The 15,836-nt window shown below is 49.5% G+C and overlaps 4 protein-coding genes across 4 annotated transcripts in view; 2 read left to right on the forward strand and 2 right to left on the reverse strand.

Annotated features, from left to right (window-relative positions):
* Positions 1-311: 311 nt before the first annotated feature.
* Positions 312-3,860, reverse strand: CCDC115 (coiled-coil domain containing 115). Its single transcript, XM_069985464.1, has 6 exons — positions 3,707-3,860; positions 3,003-3,148; positions 1,788-1,891; positions 1,335-1,450; positions 815-976; positions 312-737 (listed from the first exon to the last, which is right to left on the reverse strand). Exons 2-6 carry the CDS (start codon positions 3,129-3,131, stop codon positions 625-627), a joined length of 624 nt encoding a protein of 207 aa, XP_069841565.1. The 5' UTR covers positions 3,132-3,148; positions 3,707-3,860; the 3' UTR covers positions 312-624.
* An 81-nt stretch (positions 3,861-3,941) lies between these two features.
* IMP4 (IMP U3 small nucleolar ribonucleoprotein 4) lies at positions 3,942-9,230 on the forward strand. The gene is made up of 9 exons (XM_069985462.1): positions 3,942-4,048; positions 5,380-5,488; positions 5,565-5,648; positions 6,763-6,872; positions 6,995-7,127; positions 7,681-7,835; positions 8,004-8,098; positions 8,180-8,253; positions 9,060-9,230. Exons 1-9 carry the CDS (start codon positions 4,046-4,048, stop codon positions 9,170-9,172), a joined length of 876 nt encoding a protein of 291 aa, XP_069841563.1. The 5' UTR covers positions 3,942-4,045; the 3' UTR covers positions 9,173-9,230.
* A 9-nt stretch (positions 9,231-9,239) lies between these two features.
* On the reverse strand, positions 9,240-13,215 carry TUBA3E (tubulin alpha 3e). The gene is made up of 5 exons (XM_069985461.1): positions 12,977-13,215; positions 12,280-12,502; positions 11,436-11,584; positions 10,056-10,736; positions 9,240-9,685 (listed from the first exon to the last, which is right to left on the reverse strand). Exons 1-5 carry the CDS (start codon positions 12,977-12,979, stop codon positions 9,389-9,391), a joined length of 1,353 nt encoding a protein of 450 aa, XP_069841562.1. The 5' UTR covers positions 12,980-13,215; the 3' UTR covers positions 9,240-9,388.
* A 14-nt stretch (positions 13,216-13,229) lies between these two features.
* The window catches only part of LOC138802307 (vacuolar fusion protein MON1 homolog B-like), an 84,477-nt gene continuing 81,870 nt past the window's right edge, over positions 13,230-15,836 (forward strand). The window contains exon 1 of the mRNA XM_069985459.1: positions 13,230-13,248. The gene's annotated coding sequence lies outside the window, so the exon portion shown is untranslated. The remainder of the gene's footprint in view (positions 13,249-15,836) is intronic.

Consider the following 15,836-nt stretch of genomic DNA (forward strand, 5'->3'; position numbering starts at 1 on the left):
TAGAACTGGGGGGTAGGAGATTAAATATTAACATGTATAGAAGGAATTGTTAGTCTCAACATGGGCAGCAACATATCAAGTTATGTTTGAGCGGAATACCCCTTTAAGTCACGGTCACTTCCTATTGGAGCAGGACACAGACACAGCAGAAATTCTCCATCCATAAACCCCTAAACCTGCCCTAGGAGTAATATAATAAAGCTGTACTCTGTACCCGACCTGATCATACCAGGATATAGTGCTAATAATTCCTACGTACAACTACCACTGCCATATAATGCCGCCCACAGTGATCACATGACACCAGTATATACCAATACACTCAGCACTTTATTATTATATTAGAGGGAAGGCCGGCGGGCTCTGAACCAGCAGCATCACCAGCAGGCCCGGACATTATAAGAGACAATTCGGAGGCCACGCAGCACCAGCTCTCTACAGGTCTGTATGTATCTCCGGGTATACACACACTATATACACAGTCATTGTAAAGAGAACAGACACAGATATATATTCATCTCCCAGGTCATTGGTGTGTGGGCACTTTCAGTACTGTCTACTGCCTCCTGCTGGTAGGTTCAATTCTTGGTCCTAGATCAGGGTTTTTGGTAAGATCTCTGCCTATCAGCCAGACTGCACTTGTTCTCGCTTCTTCTGGGTCAGCAATGCCCGGTACTCCCTGCGGGTCACTTCAATGTTGCTCTGCAGAGAGGCCACTTCAGCGGCCAGGAGAATCCCTGCAGGAAGGAGACAAGATGGTGACAACCTGCCCAGGACAGATCCAGGGTCCCACTCACTCAGTCCACTCACACACCTTGCTGAAAGTTACTCTGTGCTTGCCGTAAGCTCTGCGGAACCAACACTCCAAACCAGCGCAGGGGGTCATCTGCCAATGGCGATTTTGGCTTCTCACTTTCTTCTGTAGTGGTGGGTTTAGGTGTCTTGGTGGGGCCCTTAGGACCCCGGCGCCTCACAACTAGAATAAGATGGAATAACATCTTCAGTTCCCCTGATCTCCTATCCTCCTCCCTCTGTACCAGAACCTTCACATCTCTTTATTGTCTGTGACCTCCCAGAATTCCCTGCACTGTAGAACTACCATAAATGAGAGGGATCATCAACCACTGTTCATCCTGAGCTTCCTGGTTCAGATATCCTCCTGCTCTGAACTATTACTTACAGGTTCTGTGTAAAACTGGTACCAACCCCTGTTGGCTCATCTCATCTCTTCTTCCTCCTTATTATACGCTAAGCCTATATCCTGCTTGTTCACCCTCCTCCTGCCCTGTGCAGCGCACAATCACATAATATAGAACAATAAAACACGGACGCACCTTGATCTGCAGCGCCGATATTCTCCACCTCCTGAAGCTTGTCTTCCTTCGCCTTGTCTGGCTTCTGTGGCTGATCACGTTCCACTGTGAATGTCGCAGCCCCATCCTCAGCCGTGCTGCAAATACAAGAGACGTGGAGGCATTATATATATGTATATGTGGTAGGGACAATATGTATGGCTCACTAACAATGGCTGTCAGGACATGCTGGGGGTTGTAGTGTCCCAACAGCTGAATAGTCACAGCTCGTAGACAACAATCGGGTGAAGAAAATGCTTGGTGACTACCATGGCAAAGTAAGGTGTGAGGACCTGCAAACAGCTCCCTATATCTCAGCTTCTGGGTAGGTATGACATATAGTGGGGGAAGCTCTGCTTACTTCATGGATGACTTCTGCTGCTATGATGTATAGCAGTAATGATGCCGTCCTGAGAAGGATAACACAGTCCTCACCTGTCCTGGACAAAGACGGAGGGCGTCATTTCTGGTTTATACTGCAGGGAGGACACAGACTTATTCCCCATAGAATATCGAGACTGAGAGAGGCAGAACCATCCCTGCAAAGTGACACAGATCAGCCGGTTATACACAGCGACCATGACCCAGAATAATTGCACTGCTACAGGGAGGAAGGAGCAGTAGAGGGGTATAATGGGTCAGCGGAGGAGGGGGTTATTGGGCCGGCGGCGGAGAAGGAGGGGTGTAATGTGTGGTGGTGGAGGGGTGTAATGGGGGAGTAATGGGGCAATGGTAGAGGAGGGGTAAAAAGGGGGGGGGCGGTGGTGGAGGAGGGGTATCATGGGGCGGTGGTAGAGGAGGGGTATCATGGGGCGGTTTAGAGGAGGGGTATCATGGGGCGGTGGTAGAGGAGGGGTATCATGGGGTGGTGGTAGAGGAGGGGTATCATGGGGCGGTGGTAGAGGAGGGGTATCATGGGGCGGTGGTAGAGGAGGGTTATCATGGGGCGGTGGTAGAGGAGGGGTATCATGGGGCGGTGGTAGAGGAGGGGTATCATGGGGCGGTGGTAGAGGAGGGGTATCATGGGGCGGTGGTAGAGGAGGGGTATCATGGGGCGGTGGTAGAGGAGGGGTATCATGGGGCGGTGGTAGAGGAGGGGTATCAGGTGGCGGTAGTAGAGGAGGGGTATCATGGGGCGGTGGTAGAGGAGGGGTATAATGGGGCAGTGGTAGAGGAGGTGTATAATGGGGCGGTGGTAGAGGAGGGGTATAATGGGGCGGTGGTAGAGGAGGGGTATCATGGGGCGGTGGTAGAGGGGGGTATAATGGGGCGGTGGTAGAGGAGGGGTATAATGGGGCGGTGGTAGAGGGGGGTATAATGGGGGTGTAATGAGAAACTGCTCCTCTGCACCAGGCTTGCGGCCTTGTCTCCCTGCAGGACGCCCCGGCAGCCAATCACACTGCAGCTTTTCACTGTTCCAGAGTAATTGGTGTCGGGGCAGTAAGGCTACTGGTGCGTTTACACAGACAGATTTATCTGACAGATCTTTAAAGCCAAAAGCAGGAACAGACTATAAACAGAGAACGGGTCATAAAGGAAAGACTGGGATCTATCCTCTTTTCAAATCCATTCCTGGCTTTGGCTTCCATTATCTGTCAGATAAATCTGTGTAAACGCACCATTAGCTCCTGATAATGATGACCTCCTCACCTTCTCAATCAGGACGTTCAGACATTGTCTCTTCTCCTCCAAAGCTTCCAGGTCGTCCATGAGTCGCAGCAGCAGCTGATCCAGACGCACATTCACATCCTTGACAGTCTCCTCCACGGACGGCGCCATGTTTATGGCTGGGGAACCTGGAGAGAGACGGGAAAAGCAATGTTACTGCCTGAGGACAGAACCATATGGTCACATGTCCACTAAGTATCTAAGCCTATCCTGTGTGATACTGTATGCTGAGCTGGAGTATCTAAGCCTATCCTGTGTGATACTGTATGCTGAGCTGGAGTATCTAAGCCTAGCCTGTGTGATACTGTATGCTGAGCTGGAGTATCTAAGCCTAGCCTGTGTGATACTGTATGCTGAGCTGGAGTATCTAAGCCTATCATGTGTGATACTGTATGCTGAGCTGGAGTATCTAAGCCTATCATGTGTGATACTGTATGCTGAGCTGGAGTATCTAAGCCTATCATGTGTGATACTGTATGCTGAGCTGGAGTATCTAAGCCTATCATGTGTGATACTGTATGCTGAGCTGGAGTATCTAAGCCTATCCTGTGTGATACGCTCTACTAAGCTGGAGTATCTAAGCCTATCATGCTGTAGTACCTAAACCCCTGATGTATGATACTTTCTGCTGAGTATCTAAGCCTCTGATGAGCTACTCTTTGCTGTATCATGTCCCACAGATCTACCTTCAGGAGGCGCTTGGTCACACGGACGCGTCTTCCTCAGGACATCAAACCTCTGTAATTTCTCCCCGCTATATTATACAGGAACGGGTCACCTTCTGACATTTACTTCTCATATTCTCACGTGACCTTCTATACCCGGAAGTAGTCACCGCGTGTCACGTGATTTGCGGAAGTGAGTTGGTCTGCGGCCGCCATGTTTACTGAGGGCAGCTGAGCTTTGGCTGGTAATTGGCCGACGCCCGCCATGTCTTCTCAGGGCAGCTGAGCTTTGGCTGGTGATTGGCCGGCGGGTGGAGAGGTTGTAGTGATCGGTTCCACGTGTGAGACGCGGCCGCCACCATGGTGAGTAGAGGGGCACGGGATAACGTGAGGAGGTCAGGGGCTGTGTATCCAGACCACTCCCCATTACTAGTGTATATATATATATATATATATATATATATATATATATATATATATATATATATATCTCTTGTATATTTCCTGTATTTCTGCCCAGCATGTCTCCCAGTGACGTTATTAAACGTCCCCCAATAGATGGCTGCTCCTGGGCCCCTGGTGGACTGCAGAACTACAACTCTCAGCATGTCCAGCCTGGGGGTCGTAGTTTTGCAACAGTTCTCACATGAGGTATATGTAGGTGTGTGTGTGTGTGTGTGTTTTTTTATATGTAGTTGCGCGTGAGTGTGGGGGGGGTTATATGTAGTTGCGCGTGAGTGTGGGGGGGTTATATGTAGTTGCGCGTGAGTGTGGGGGGGGTTATATGTAGTTGCGCGTGAGTGGGGGGGGGTATATGTAGTTGCGCGTGAGTGGGGGGGGGGGGTATATGTAGTTGCGCGTGAGTGGGGGGGGGGGGGGTTATATGTAGTTGCGCGTGAGTGGGGGGGGTGTCATATGTAGTTGCGCGTGAGTGGGGGGGGGTGTCTAGGTAGTTGCGCGTGAGTGGGGGGGGGGGTGTCTAGGTAGTTGCGCGTGAGTGGGGGGGGGGTGTCTAGGTAGTTGCGCGTGAGTGGGGGGGGGGGGGGGGGGTCTAGGTAGTTGCGCGTGAATGGGCGGGGGGGTCTAGGTAGTTGCGCTTGAGTGTGGGGGGGGGGGGGTCTTGGTAGTTGCGCGTGAGTGGGGGGGGTATCTAGGTAGTTGCGCGTGAGTGGGGGGGGTATCTAGGTAGTTGCGCGTGAGTGGGGGGGGGTCTAGGTAGTTGCGCGTGAGTGGGGGGGGGGTCTAGGTAGTTGCGCGTGAGTGGGGGGGAGGGGGTCTAGGTAGTTGCGCGTGGGGGGGGGGTTATATGTAGTTGCGCGTGGGGGGGGGTTATATGTAGTTGCGCGTGAGTGGGGGGGGGGTCTAGGTAGTTGCGCGTGAGTGGGGGGGGGGGGGGGAGTCTAGGTAGTTGCGCGTGGGGGGGGGGGGGGTCTAGGTAGTTGCGCGTGAGTGTGGGGGGGAGTCTAGGTAGTTGCGCGTGAGTGTGGGGGGGGGGGGGGTCTAGGTAGTTGCGCGTGAGTGGGGGGGGGGGGAGTCTAGGTAGTTGCGCCTGAGTGGGGGGGGGGTCTAGGTAGTTGCGCCTGAGTGGGGGGGGGGTCTAGGTAGTTGCGCCTGAGTGGGGGTCTAGGTAGTTGTGCCTGAGTGGGGGGTCCTGTACTGTGTTCTGGGGTCACTAACCCCTCCACCATCTGTAGCTGCGCAGGGAGGCCCGACTCCGGAGGGAATACCTCTACAGGAAAGCCCAGGAGGCCAAACAGCACAGCATAGAGGACAAGAAGCAGCGGCTGAAGCGAGCCCTTGAAGGTTGGTGCCCTGACAACCCCCAATTACAGCCAACATGGCGGATGCAGACACTGACCGCCCCTCTCTATATCCACAGAGAACAGGCTCATCCCCACAGAGATCCGCAGGGAGGCCCTGACCCTACAGAAGCAGCTGGAGTTTGATGATGAAGGCGGTGAAGGTAAGGTCGCTAAACTACAGGTGGGACTACAACACCCAGCATGATGTCACTATTCCCAGTGCAGTGGCCACCACTGAGACCTGTTATATACCATCCCCTGGGATCCCCATGGCGGCTGCCACTGCTGCCGCACCAGTCCTGCCATCACAACTATTAGTGGACTTGGGAACTTTCTATAGTACCCTGACATATATACATATTATTCACCGTATACTATAGAGTCTCCTGTATTTTCATGGTTATCCCCATCCACAGCAGATACCCCAAATATCTGCTAGATGGAGCACCCCACCTGAGATCCAGGGCCTCCTCCTAGATCATGTAAACAGTGTATCTCACCCTGCTATAGTGTATCCAGTAGTATACACAATCCAGGAGTTTGTCTGTTTCCAGCGTGCAGATCAGAGGGGACCCTCCGTCCTGGCATTGGTGGGACCAGAGGGGACCCTCCGTCCTGGCATTGGTGGGACCAGAGGGGACCCTCTGTCCTGGAATTGGTGTGACCAGAGGTGACTCCTGCATCTATCAAAATAAAGGAAAAAGAGGGACAGAGCGCCCCATAGGGGGACAATGTATAAAAACGTGAGCTCCCACACATTCGATGTCACCGCTCACCTGATAGTAACAACCTACTGTATGGATGTATAGGATATAGTTAGTGGTCGCAGCAGGAATCCTCTTCCATTGTCATCATAAAATAAGCGTCCCTCCCTCAGACCTCAAGATTGATATCAATTTGGAGGTCTAAGGAAGGGACATGTTTATTTTATGTCCTGATACGCATTACCTGTGAATTTGTTATATGCTATATGGTCTGTGCGGAGGAACCTCTTTCATCTACGGCACTTTATGGATTCCTGCATCTTTCAGACATTTATGGCGTCATGTGGATACAGGGTCACTGCCATCTTATGATATGGCGGCACATTGCTGGTATACACTATCACTTTATGTTCAGAGGAGCTCCAGTCTCTGACCCCCACAAAACCAAGAATGAAGGGACGTAGGGGTTGGGGACCCTTACTCTAGGACAGATGAGGACCTGAGGTGGACCCCTGTGGGTTTGCCATATACCCCTATAGGGTTAATCTATTATTTCATTGCCTCCTCCCAGGCGTGGCCTCCCATGTGGATGATGAGTACAAGTGGGCCGGCGTTGAAGACCCTAAGGTCATGATCACAACATCGAGAGATCCAAGTTCTCGACTGAAAGTTTTTGCTAAGGTATCAGATGTTACAGGGCAGCGTCCCCAAGCTGAAGCCATTGGCCGTAACTCCCGCATTAGTAGCGGTGGGATAATTCCCCGTCGGCTTTTAATGTGCGGACGTTTCTTGTCATTCTCCAGGAGTTAAAGTTGGTGTTCCCCAACGCTCAGCGCATGAACAGAGGAAAGCATGAGATCGGGGCTCTGGTCCAGGCCTGCAGAGCCAATGATGTCACCGACCTGGTGATTGTCCACGAGCACAGGGGCATGCCAGGTGGGTAGGGTCGCTCTGATTATAACAGTACCTCAGTGTCATGTGATCATATGTCTGTGGAGGAGCACTGGAGATAGATGACATATAGTATGGGTAATAGGCATCATGATGATCTGTCTCATCCCAGGAGTTGTGATCGTTCCTGCAGGCACTGTGTCCTCCTCTGTGTACATAGCTGTGGCCCTAGCATGGCTCTCAGGTTATAGTTCTGTGTAATGCAGGTGCAGATCCATCTCTGACAATCTGCCTTAGACTTCTCCTGGATTTGAGTGAATCTGTAATACATCGTGCTGCCTGTGGTGGCGCTGCAGGGAAATTAAACACTAGGTTTTCCCACAGATAACAGCAGATTCCTGAGGACCCAGTATCGACACGGTCAAGTGACCCTTCTTGCACAAAAACTTTAGTTTGGTTCATAAGTGTAGAGATGCAGCAGAGCCGAGTTTGTTAGTGGTTTACAATAGGATGGCAGGGATAACCCTCAGTATTATGATTGTGTGAGGCGCAGTATGGATTTGCAGATTACCATGTTGCTGTTCATTGACTCTTTCAGACGGACTGATCGTGTCCCATCTTCCTTTTGGGCCCACTGCGTATTTCACCCTCTGTAATGTGGTTATGAGACATGATATTTCAGATCTGGGCACCATGTCCGAGGCGTACCCACACCTCATCTTCCACAACTTCACATCCAGGCTTGGACAGCGGGTAAGACTGGTCTGCGAGTAGCCACATATGTGGGTCATAACTCTGTTTGGGGCTCCATTCACACATACAGGACACCGGTGCTACAGACAGCGATGGAGCACAGCACAACCCCTGGTGTAGATCCTGTACGTGGGACTGGACCATAACACTGTCATATTCTGCTCCCAGGTGTCCAGTATCTTGAAGTATTTATTCCCAGTGCCCAAGGAGGAGAGTAAGCGAGTGATCACCTTGGCTAACCAGGACGACTACATTTCATTTCGGTAAGTGTGGTGTCCTGGGCTGCTCCTAGGTGGTCTCTACCTACCGTTGGGGGTCATTAACTAGCTGGTGTTTTACTACAGGCATCATGTGTACAAGAAGAAGGATCATCGCAATATTGACCTGTCTGAGGTCGGGCCAAGGTTTGAGATGAAATGTAAGTAATGATGGAGTAAAATGGCGACTACTGGTGGTGACGTCCGTATAACCAGCACTATACAGATCATACACTCTGCAGCACTTACCACAAACAGGACTGATCTCTAGCTCCATTAGCTCTTGTATACTGGGGGCGCATACGCCTGTGTTATCTCGTACTGGGGGGCCCATACGCCTGTGTTATCTCGTACTGGGGGGCCCATACGCCTGTGTTATCTCGTACTGGGGGGCCCATACGCCTGTGTTATCTCGTACTGGGGGGCCCATACGCCTGTGTTATCTCATGTACTGGGGGGCCTATACGCCTGTGTTATCTCGTACTGGGGGGCCCATACGCCTGTGTTATCTCATGTACTGGGGCCCATACGCCTGTGTTATCTCATGTACTGGGGGGCCCATACGCCTGTGTTATCTCATGTACTGGGGGGCCCATACGCCTGTGTTATCTCATGTACTGGGGGGCCCATACGCCTGTGTTATCTCATGTACTGGGGGGCCCATACGCCTGTTATCTCATGTACTGGGGGGCCCATACGCCTGTTATCTCATGTACTGGGGGGCCCATACGCCTGTTATCTCATGTACTGGGGGGCCCATACGCCTGTTATCTCATGTACTGAGGGGCCCGAACGCCTGTTATCTCTTGTGTACTGGGGGGCCCGTACGCCTGTTGTTTCTTGTGTACTGGGGGCCCATACGCCTGTTATCTCTTGTGTACTCATGCCTTTGTATATCATTGTGCAGTCACTGATGTATATCAGGCACCATAGCTCCCATCTTATAACCGGTTGTTAATCTTTTCAGTGTATATGATTAAGCTCGGCACCTTGGAGAATGAGAATACAGCAGAGGTAGAATGGCGCTGGCATCCATACACCAATACAGCCAAGAAGAGGAAGTATCTAAGCAATGAGTAGTGTCTATGCGTTTGTATGTTGAGTGTAAATAAAGTTGATTTTTTTTGAACTATGATAAGTGACATCATTGCAGAGAACATAACTTCTATTTTAATGGTTAAAAACAATAAAACATAACCTTACACCTATGGAGAACAAGTAACTCTGGTGGCAATACTATTACATGAAGTAAATTACAGTAAACTCTTAATTATATAACATCTGCCTTGTATCTGCTTAGTATTCCTCGCCCTCCTCCCCCTCTCCCTCCACTGAATCTATCCCCACTTCTTCGTAATCCTTCTCCAGCGCTGCCAGATCTTCTCTGGCCTCTGAGAACTCTCCTTCCTCCATTCCTTCTCCAACGTACCAGTGCACAAAGGCCCGCTTGGCATACATCAGATCAAACTTGTGGTCGAGCCGGGCCCAGGCCTCTGCGATGGCTGTAGTGTTACTTAGCATGCAGACAGCGCGCTGCACTTTGGCCAGATCCCCTCCAGGCACCACAGTCGGAGGCTGGTAGTTGATTCCAACCTGTAAAGAGACAACGCAATGATTCTGTAAGCACTAAGCTGGATTGATAAGTTTATACAAAGACCTATGTGACTCCATGCCAGGCTGCTGCTGATTCTCCCTTCTCATATGATCTGAGATGAACTGATTCATATCAGAGGTTTTGCGGTAGTTTTACAAATGTTTTAGCAGACTTTCTTTATATAGGTAGAAATGATAACTCTGTTGATCACATGCATTCCCACCGATAGCAGCTCTGAAACTGACTAATAGTGTAGGCTATGAGGTTTTATACTATGACCAGAGGTCCCAATTCTTTATTAAGCTTCCTTACTGTCTTGTTATGGATAATGTAGAAGAATATGATGTGTGCCGGTTTTTCAATACTAACCTTGAATCCTGTTGGGCACCAATCTACAAACTGAATAGTGCGTTTAGTCTTAATGGTTGCAATGGCAGCATTGACATCCTTGGGTACGACATCTCCTCTGTACAGCATGCAGCAGGCCATGTATTTGCCATGGCGAGGGTCACACTTCACCATTTGGTTTGCTGGCTCAAAGCAGGCATTGGTTATTTCCGCCACAGACAGCTGCTCATGGTAGGCCTTCTCAGCAGAGATTACTGGAGCGTATGTGACCAGTGGAAAATGAATGCGTGGATATGGGACGAGGTTTGTCTGAAATTCTGTGAGATCAACATTCAGAGCCCCATCGAACCTCAGAGAAGCTGTGATGGACGACACAATTTGTCCAATAAGACGGTTCAGATTTGTATAGGTTGGACGTTCAATGTCCAAGTTGCGGCGACAGATATCATAAATGGCCTCGTTGTCCACCATAAAGGCACAATCGGAATGCTCCAGCGTTGTGTGAGTGGTTAATATAGAATTATAGGGCTCTACCACCGCTGTGGAGACTTGTGGTGCTGGATAGATTGCAAACTCAAGTTTGGACTTCTTGCCATAATCTACAGAAAGTCTCTCCATGAGAAGAGATGCAAATCCCGAGCCTGTGCCCCCTCCAAAGCTGTGGAAAATGAGGAAACCCTGTAGACCGGTGCACTGATCAGCCTGAGAGAGAGATGAGAATCATACAGAACATCAATATAAAGACCGTATTACAGGGCCGACATCTTCCATGTAACTAAACTGCTACATTTACACATTACTTATAATTCTTTAGAATCAAGTGGCCTGACAGCCTGCTCTAGTGTCACTTAAAGGGGTATTGCAAGATAAAACTAACATCCCCTATATACAGGGGACAAGTAAGAGATCGGATGGGTCCAACTTTCATACGTCCTACGGCTCTTTTGTTTTGGAAAAAGCTGCAAGTACGGTGCGTGACCCGTGGCTTTATTCATTTCTATGGAGCCGCCGGAAAGAGCCGAGTGCTGTACTTGGCTCTCTCCGGTGGCTCTATTCATTCTCTATGGAGCCACAGGAGAGAGCCAAGTACAGCACTGGGTTCTTAAAAAATTAATAGTCATGGGTCACATGCCATACGTTATAGAGTCGTGAAAGGTTTTCAATGAAGCTGGTCTGGGTGCCAAGACCCCCCTACGATCATTAGAACAAGCAGAGAGATGTACACAGCTGGCTCCACAGACTTCTAGGGAACGTGTTCTTCAGTGACAGCAGGGTGAAAGAGCACCATTGGTTTAAGAGATGAACAAACACTTACCAATACCATCCTATCTATAGAAAGTACAATAAAGTGATATGACTTAAGGCAAATATTCAATAAATACTGAAAAATTTGGAACTCACTAGCTTGCGTATACGATCTAGAACCAAATCAACTATCTCTTTCCCGATAGTGTAGTGCCCCCGAGCATAGTTGTTGGCAGCGTCTTCCTTTCCTGTGATGAGCTGTTCAGGATGGAATAGCTGACGGTATGTGCCGGTGCGCACTTCATCTGAAAAATAATACATGGTAAGTAATAAGTAATAATCCCCATTAAAGCCCTATACCCATGAGTTACATGAAAGGTTTAAAGTGCCCCTCCATGATGTGACTATTAGAATCAATGGAACCCTAATCATAGAGGGGCGGGGGTTTCTTCCCACTAAGGGTGGATTGGCCTGCCTCCAGTGCTTCAGCCTCGGCCTGGTGGTACAGTCACTTTAATGTTTCAGTTTTCTTTGACCAGACGCTCTTAATTATGTTCTAAACTTGGCCATAATCTTTGATACACATTAATAGCACGACAGATACCTCTGCTGGTGGCTTATTTCCTTTGAGAACAAAAGCACTGAGGACCTATAAGATGGGCTGACCCACTATATAAGTTAGTGAAGTTTGTACAGCCCTTCATCAGCACATGTCTCTTTACATGGAGAAATGTGTGTCCAACAGCGGATTATTTACTGACATTTGCCGACTGGTCTGCTGATCGCTTGCTCTATTATACAGGAAGATATTTGCCCAATTTCACCTTACATAATACAATTGATCATGATTATTTGCACACCACCACACATAGTCCCCCCAGTCCTGCCAAAATTGTCAGGTTCCGCTGAATTTCACTCTTGCCTTAATATGGAAACTACTATTTGTGGGTGGTGTTAGAATGTGATAATAGTGTCTCTGCATTACACCCTGTACACTTACCAACCACTGTGGGCTCCAAATCCACAAATACAGCCCTTGGCACGTGTTTTCCAGCCCCTGTCTCACTGAAGAAGGTGCTGAACGAGTCGTCTCCTCCGCCAATGGTTTTATCACTGGGCATCTGTCCATCAGGCTGTATGCCATGCTCCAGGCAGTACAGCTCCCAGCATGCATTGCCGATCTGTACGCCAGCCTGGCCAACATGGACTGAAATGCACTCACGCTGCAAGAATGAAAAACAGGAAATATCAATGGTATCTATAAGTCGTATTGGTTAGGCTAGAAAACCATTTAAGAATATATATATATATATATATATATGCAACATAGGCAAGAGCGATGTAGGAGGGATGAGGACCAGCATCACAGTCCTGTACACACCTTTATACTCATGCACAGCCAATAGCATGTATTCTTATTGGATATAATACAGGTCATATACCCTGAGGCTGGTCACTGCCCCTGTCCAATCAAACACCGGCACCATGACACGTGACACTGGGTTTTCCACAGCCTCAAACATGCTAACGGTCACTTATCCCAGCCACGCCTCCACCAATCACAGACAAGCTCTTCCCAGCCAATCAGGGCTAACTAACCGCTGTTTGGCTTCGGGCGGTGCGCAGGCTTTGGCTCCTACGCCCTTCGGTAATCTGACCCCATGTAGCGCACACTGAGCTGCGGAGCCCTCTCTTACCATTGTACTTTCCGCAGGGGCGCGCCTGTCGCAGGATTGTTACGCCTGTGGTAGGGATAGCCGCTGAACGTGTCGCCTTCTTTCCTTTCTCCTCACGCCGCGCAGCTCCTCGCCAACTGTTGCTTCTCCCTCTAGCTGCAGCTTATAAATCACCCGCGGTGCGCTCGAGCGTTGTCTTCCTCTGTGGATTGGCTGGAAATGCTAAGGGGGCGGGATAACAAGTGCTGTCAATCACTTCACCAGGCTGCAATAACGGCTTCTCATCTCTACAGGTAAGGCATAAGGGCGTTGATTGGTTGCTAGGCTGCCGGGCACCGCTGTGATTGGTTGTATGTCACGGGTCACTGCGCGGGAACTTGATTTCTAACGGTTCAGTGATGTGGGAATGGAGACTGGTGTGTTACCTCATGTCATCCACATACACTGAGGAGGACATGATGTCCTACACTGAGGCGATCTCCTCTAGACTGTAGTGTGAATACAGACCTTTATTATAACGTCACAGTAATAAAACAGGAATATTTCCACACACACGTAATATATTGGTAATAGGGCCGTGGTCTGAGGTATAGATCTCTCTCAGCCATAGTCACCACAGGATCCACCGCCATGTTGTTTGTCACTTTTGCTTTAGTTTATCAGTAACTATTGGCACCCTGTTACTTTCTCACCATTGTGTGAACAGCTATGGTGTAAAGCAGCCAAAAAAACAGGACGGAGCTGGAAACCCATCACTACCAGGATAGGAGCGCCCCTTTCGGCTATGTTCACACACAGTATTTTGGTCAATGTTTTTGCCCAAAACCAGGAGTGAGTGGAAAACACAATATTCCTAATATCGTTTTCCCTATCAGTTTCACTCCTTGTTATGGCTAAACTTAGGGTACTATTACATGGCTTGATATGTGGGAGCAAGTGAGCGCCGACTTATCATGTCAGTGCTCGCTTGCTCCTCGTTCCCCGCTCGCTGTCTGCTATTACACGGGAGCTGCGGACAATCTTTAGATCGTCCTTGTGGCCCTCAGTAGAGAGCAGCAGACTGTCAATATCATTATCATGATTTTGGTTCTTGTTTCAAAACAACGATCGTTGCCTTTCAACATTAGCTATTACACGAAACAATTACCAGCCAGAACGGCCAGTATCGGCCAAGTATGGCCAATAATCGCCTTGTGTTATAGTGTTCCCTCACCCTACCCTTACTGACTATCGAAATACTGTGTGACCATAACCAAGAGGGGGTGTACAGGGAGCATTCCCCAGCAGATGCCTATGTATACCTATATGTATAAGTCAAACATAATAGCCAGCACTCTCAATCCCCCATCCAACATGTCTGCCTCCTGAGCTGTATGCCAAGTTGGAAGCACATGAGAGACATCCTCTGGATCGGGGGTCATAGTACATGAAGAAAAACTTAAGAGGATTCTTTCCTGCTCCGTTAAAACAATTCTAATTCTTCATTTTTCACTGTATCTGTATGTGCACAGGATATAGACAAGGCTGTGGTGTGTACCCCAGTATGTGCACAGGATATAGAAAAGGCTGTGGTGTGTACCCCAGTATGTGCACAGGATATAGACAAGGCTGCGGTGTGTACCCCAGTATGTGCACAGGATATAGACAAGGCTGTGGTGTGTACCCCAGTATGTGCACAGGATATAGACAAGGCAGTGGTGTGTACCCCAGTATGTGCACAGGATATAGACAAGGCTGTGGTGTGTACCCCAGTATGTGCACAGGATATAGACAAGGCTGTGGTGTGTACCCCAGTATGTGCACAGGATATAGACAAGGCTGTGGTGTGTACCCCAGTATGTGCACAGGATATAGACAAGGCTGTGGTGCCCCCCCCAGTATGTGCACAGGATATAGGGAAGGCTGTGGTGTGTACCCCAGTATGTGCACAGGATATAGACAAGGCTGTGGTGTGTACCCCAGTATGTGCACAGGATATAGACAAGGCTGTGGTGCCCCCCAGTATGTGCACAGGATATAGGGAAGGCTGTGGTGTGTACCCCAGTATGTGCACAGGATATAGGGAAGGCTGTGGTGTGTACCCCAGTATGTGCACAGGATATAGACAAGGCTGTGGTGTGTACCCCAGTATGTGCACAGGATATAGACAAGGCTGCGGTGTGTACCCCAGTATGTGCACAGGATATAGACAAGGCTGTGGTGTGTACCCCAGTATGTGCACAGGATATAGACAAGGCTGTGGTGTGTACCCCAGTATGTGCACAGGATATAGACAAGGCTGTGGTGTGTACCCCCAGTATGGGCACAGGATATAGACAAGGCTGTGGTGTGTACCCCAGTATGTGCACAGGATATAGACAAGGCTGTGGTGTGTACCCCAGTATGTGCACAGGATATAGACAAGGCTGTGGTGTGTACCCCAGTATGTGCACAGGATATAGACAAGGCTGCGGTGTGTACCCCAGTATGTGCACAGGATATAGGGAAGGCTGTGGTGTGTACCCCAGTATGTGCACAGGATATAGACAAGGCTGTGGTGTGTACCCCAGTATGTGCACAGGATATAGACAGGGCAGTGGTGTGTACCCCAGTATGTGCACAGGATATAGACAGGGCAGTGGTGTGTACCCCAGTATGTGCACAGGATATAGACAAGGCTGTGGTGTGTACCCCAGTATGTGCACAGGATATAGACAAGGCTGTGGTGTGTACCCCAGTATGTGCACAGGATATAGACAGGGCAGTGGTGTGTACCCCAGTATGTGCACAGGATATAGACAAGGCTGTGGTGTGTACCCCAGTATGTGCACAGGATATAGACAAGGCTGTGGTGCCGCCCAGTATGTGCACAGGATATAGGGAAGGCTGTGGTGTGTACCCC

The sequence above is a fragment of the Dendropsophus ebraccatus genome, chromosome 10 (genome assembly GCF_027789765.1).
Source record: "Dendropsophus ebraccatus isolate aDenEbr1 chromosome 10, aDenEbr1.pat, whole genome shotgun sequence".
NCBI classification, from domain to species: Eukaryota; Metazoa; Chordata; class Amphibia; order Anura; family Hylidae; genus Dendropsophus; species Dendropsophus ebraccatus.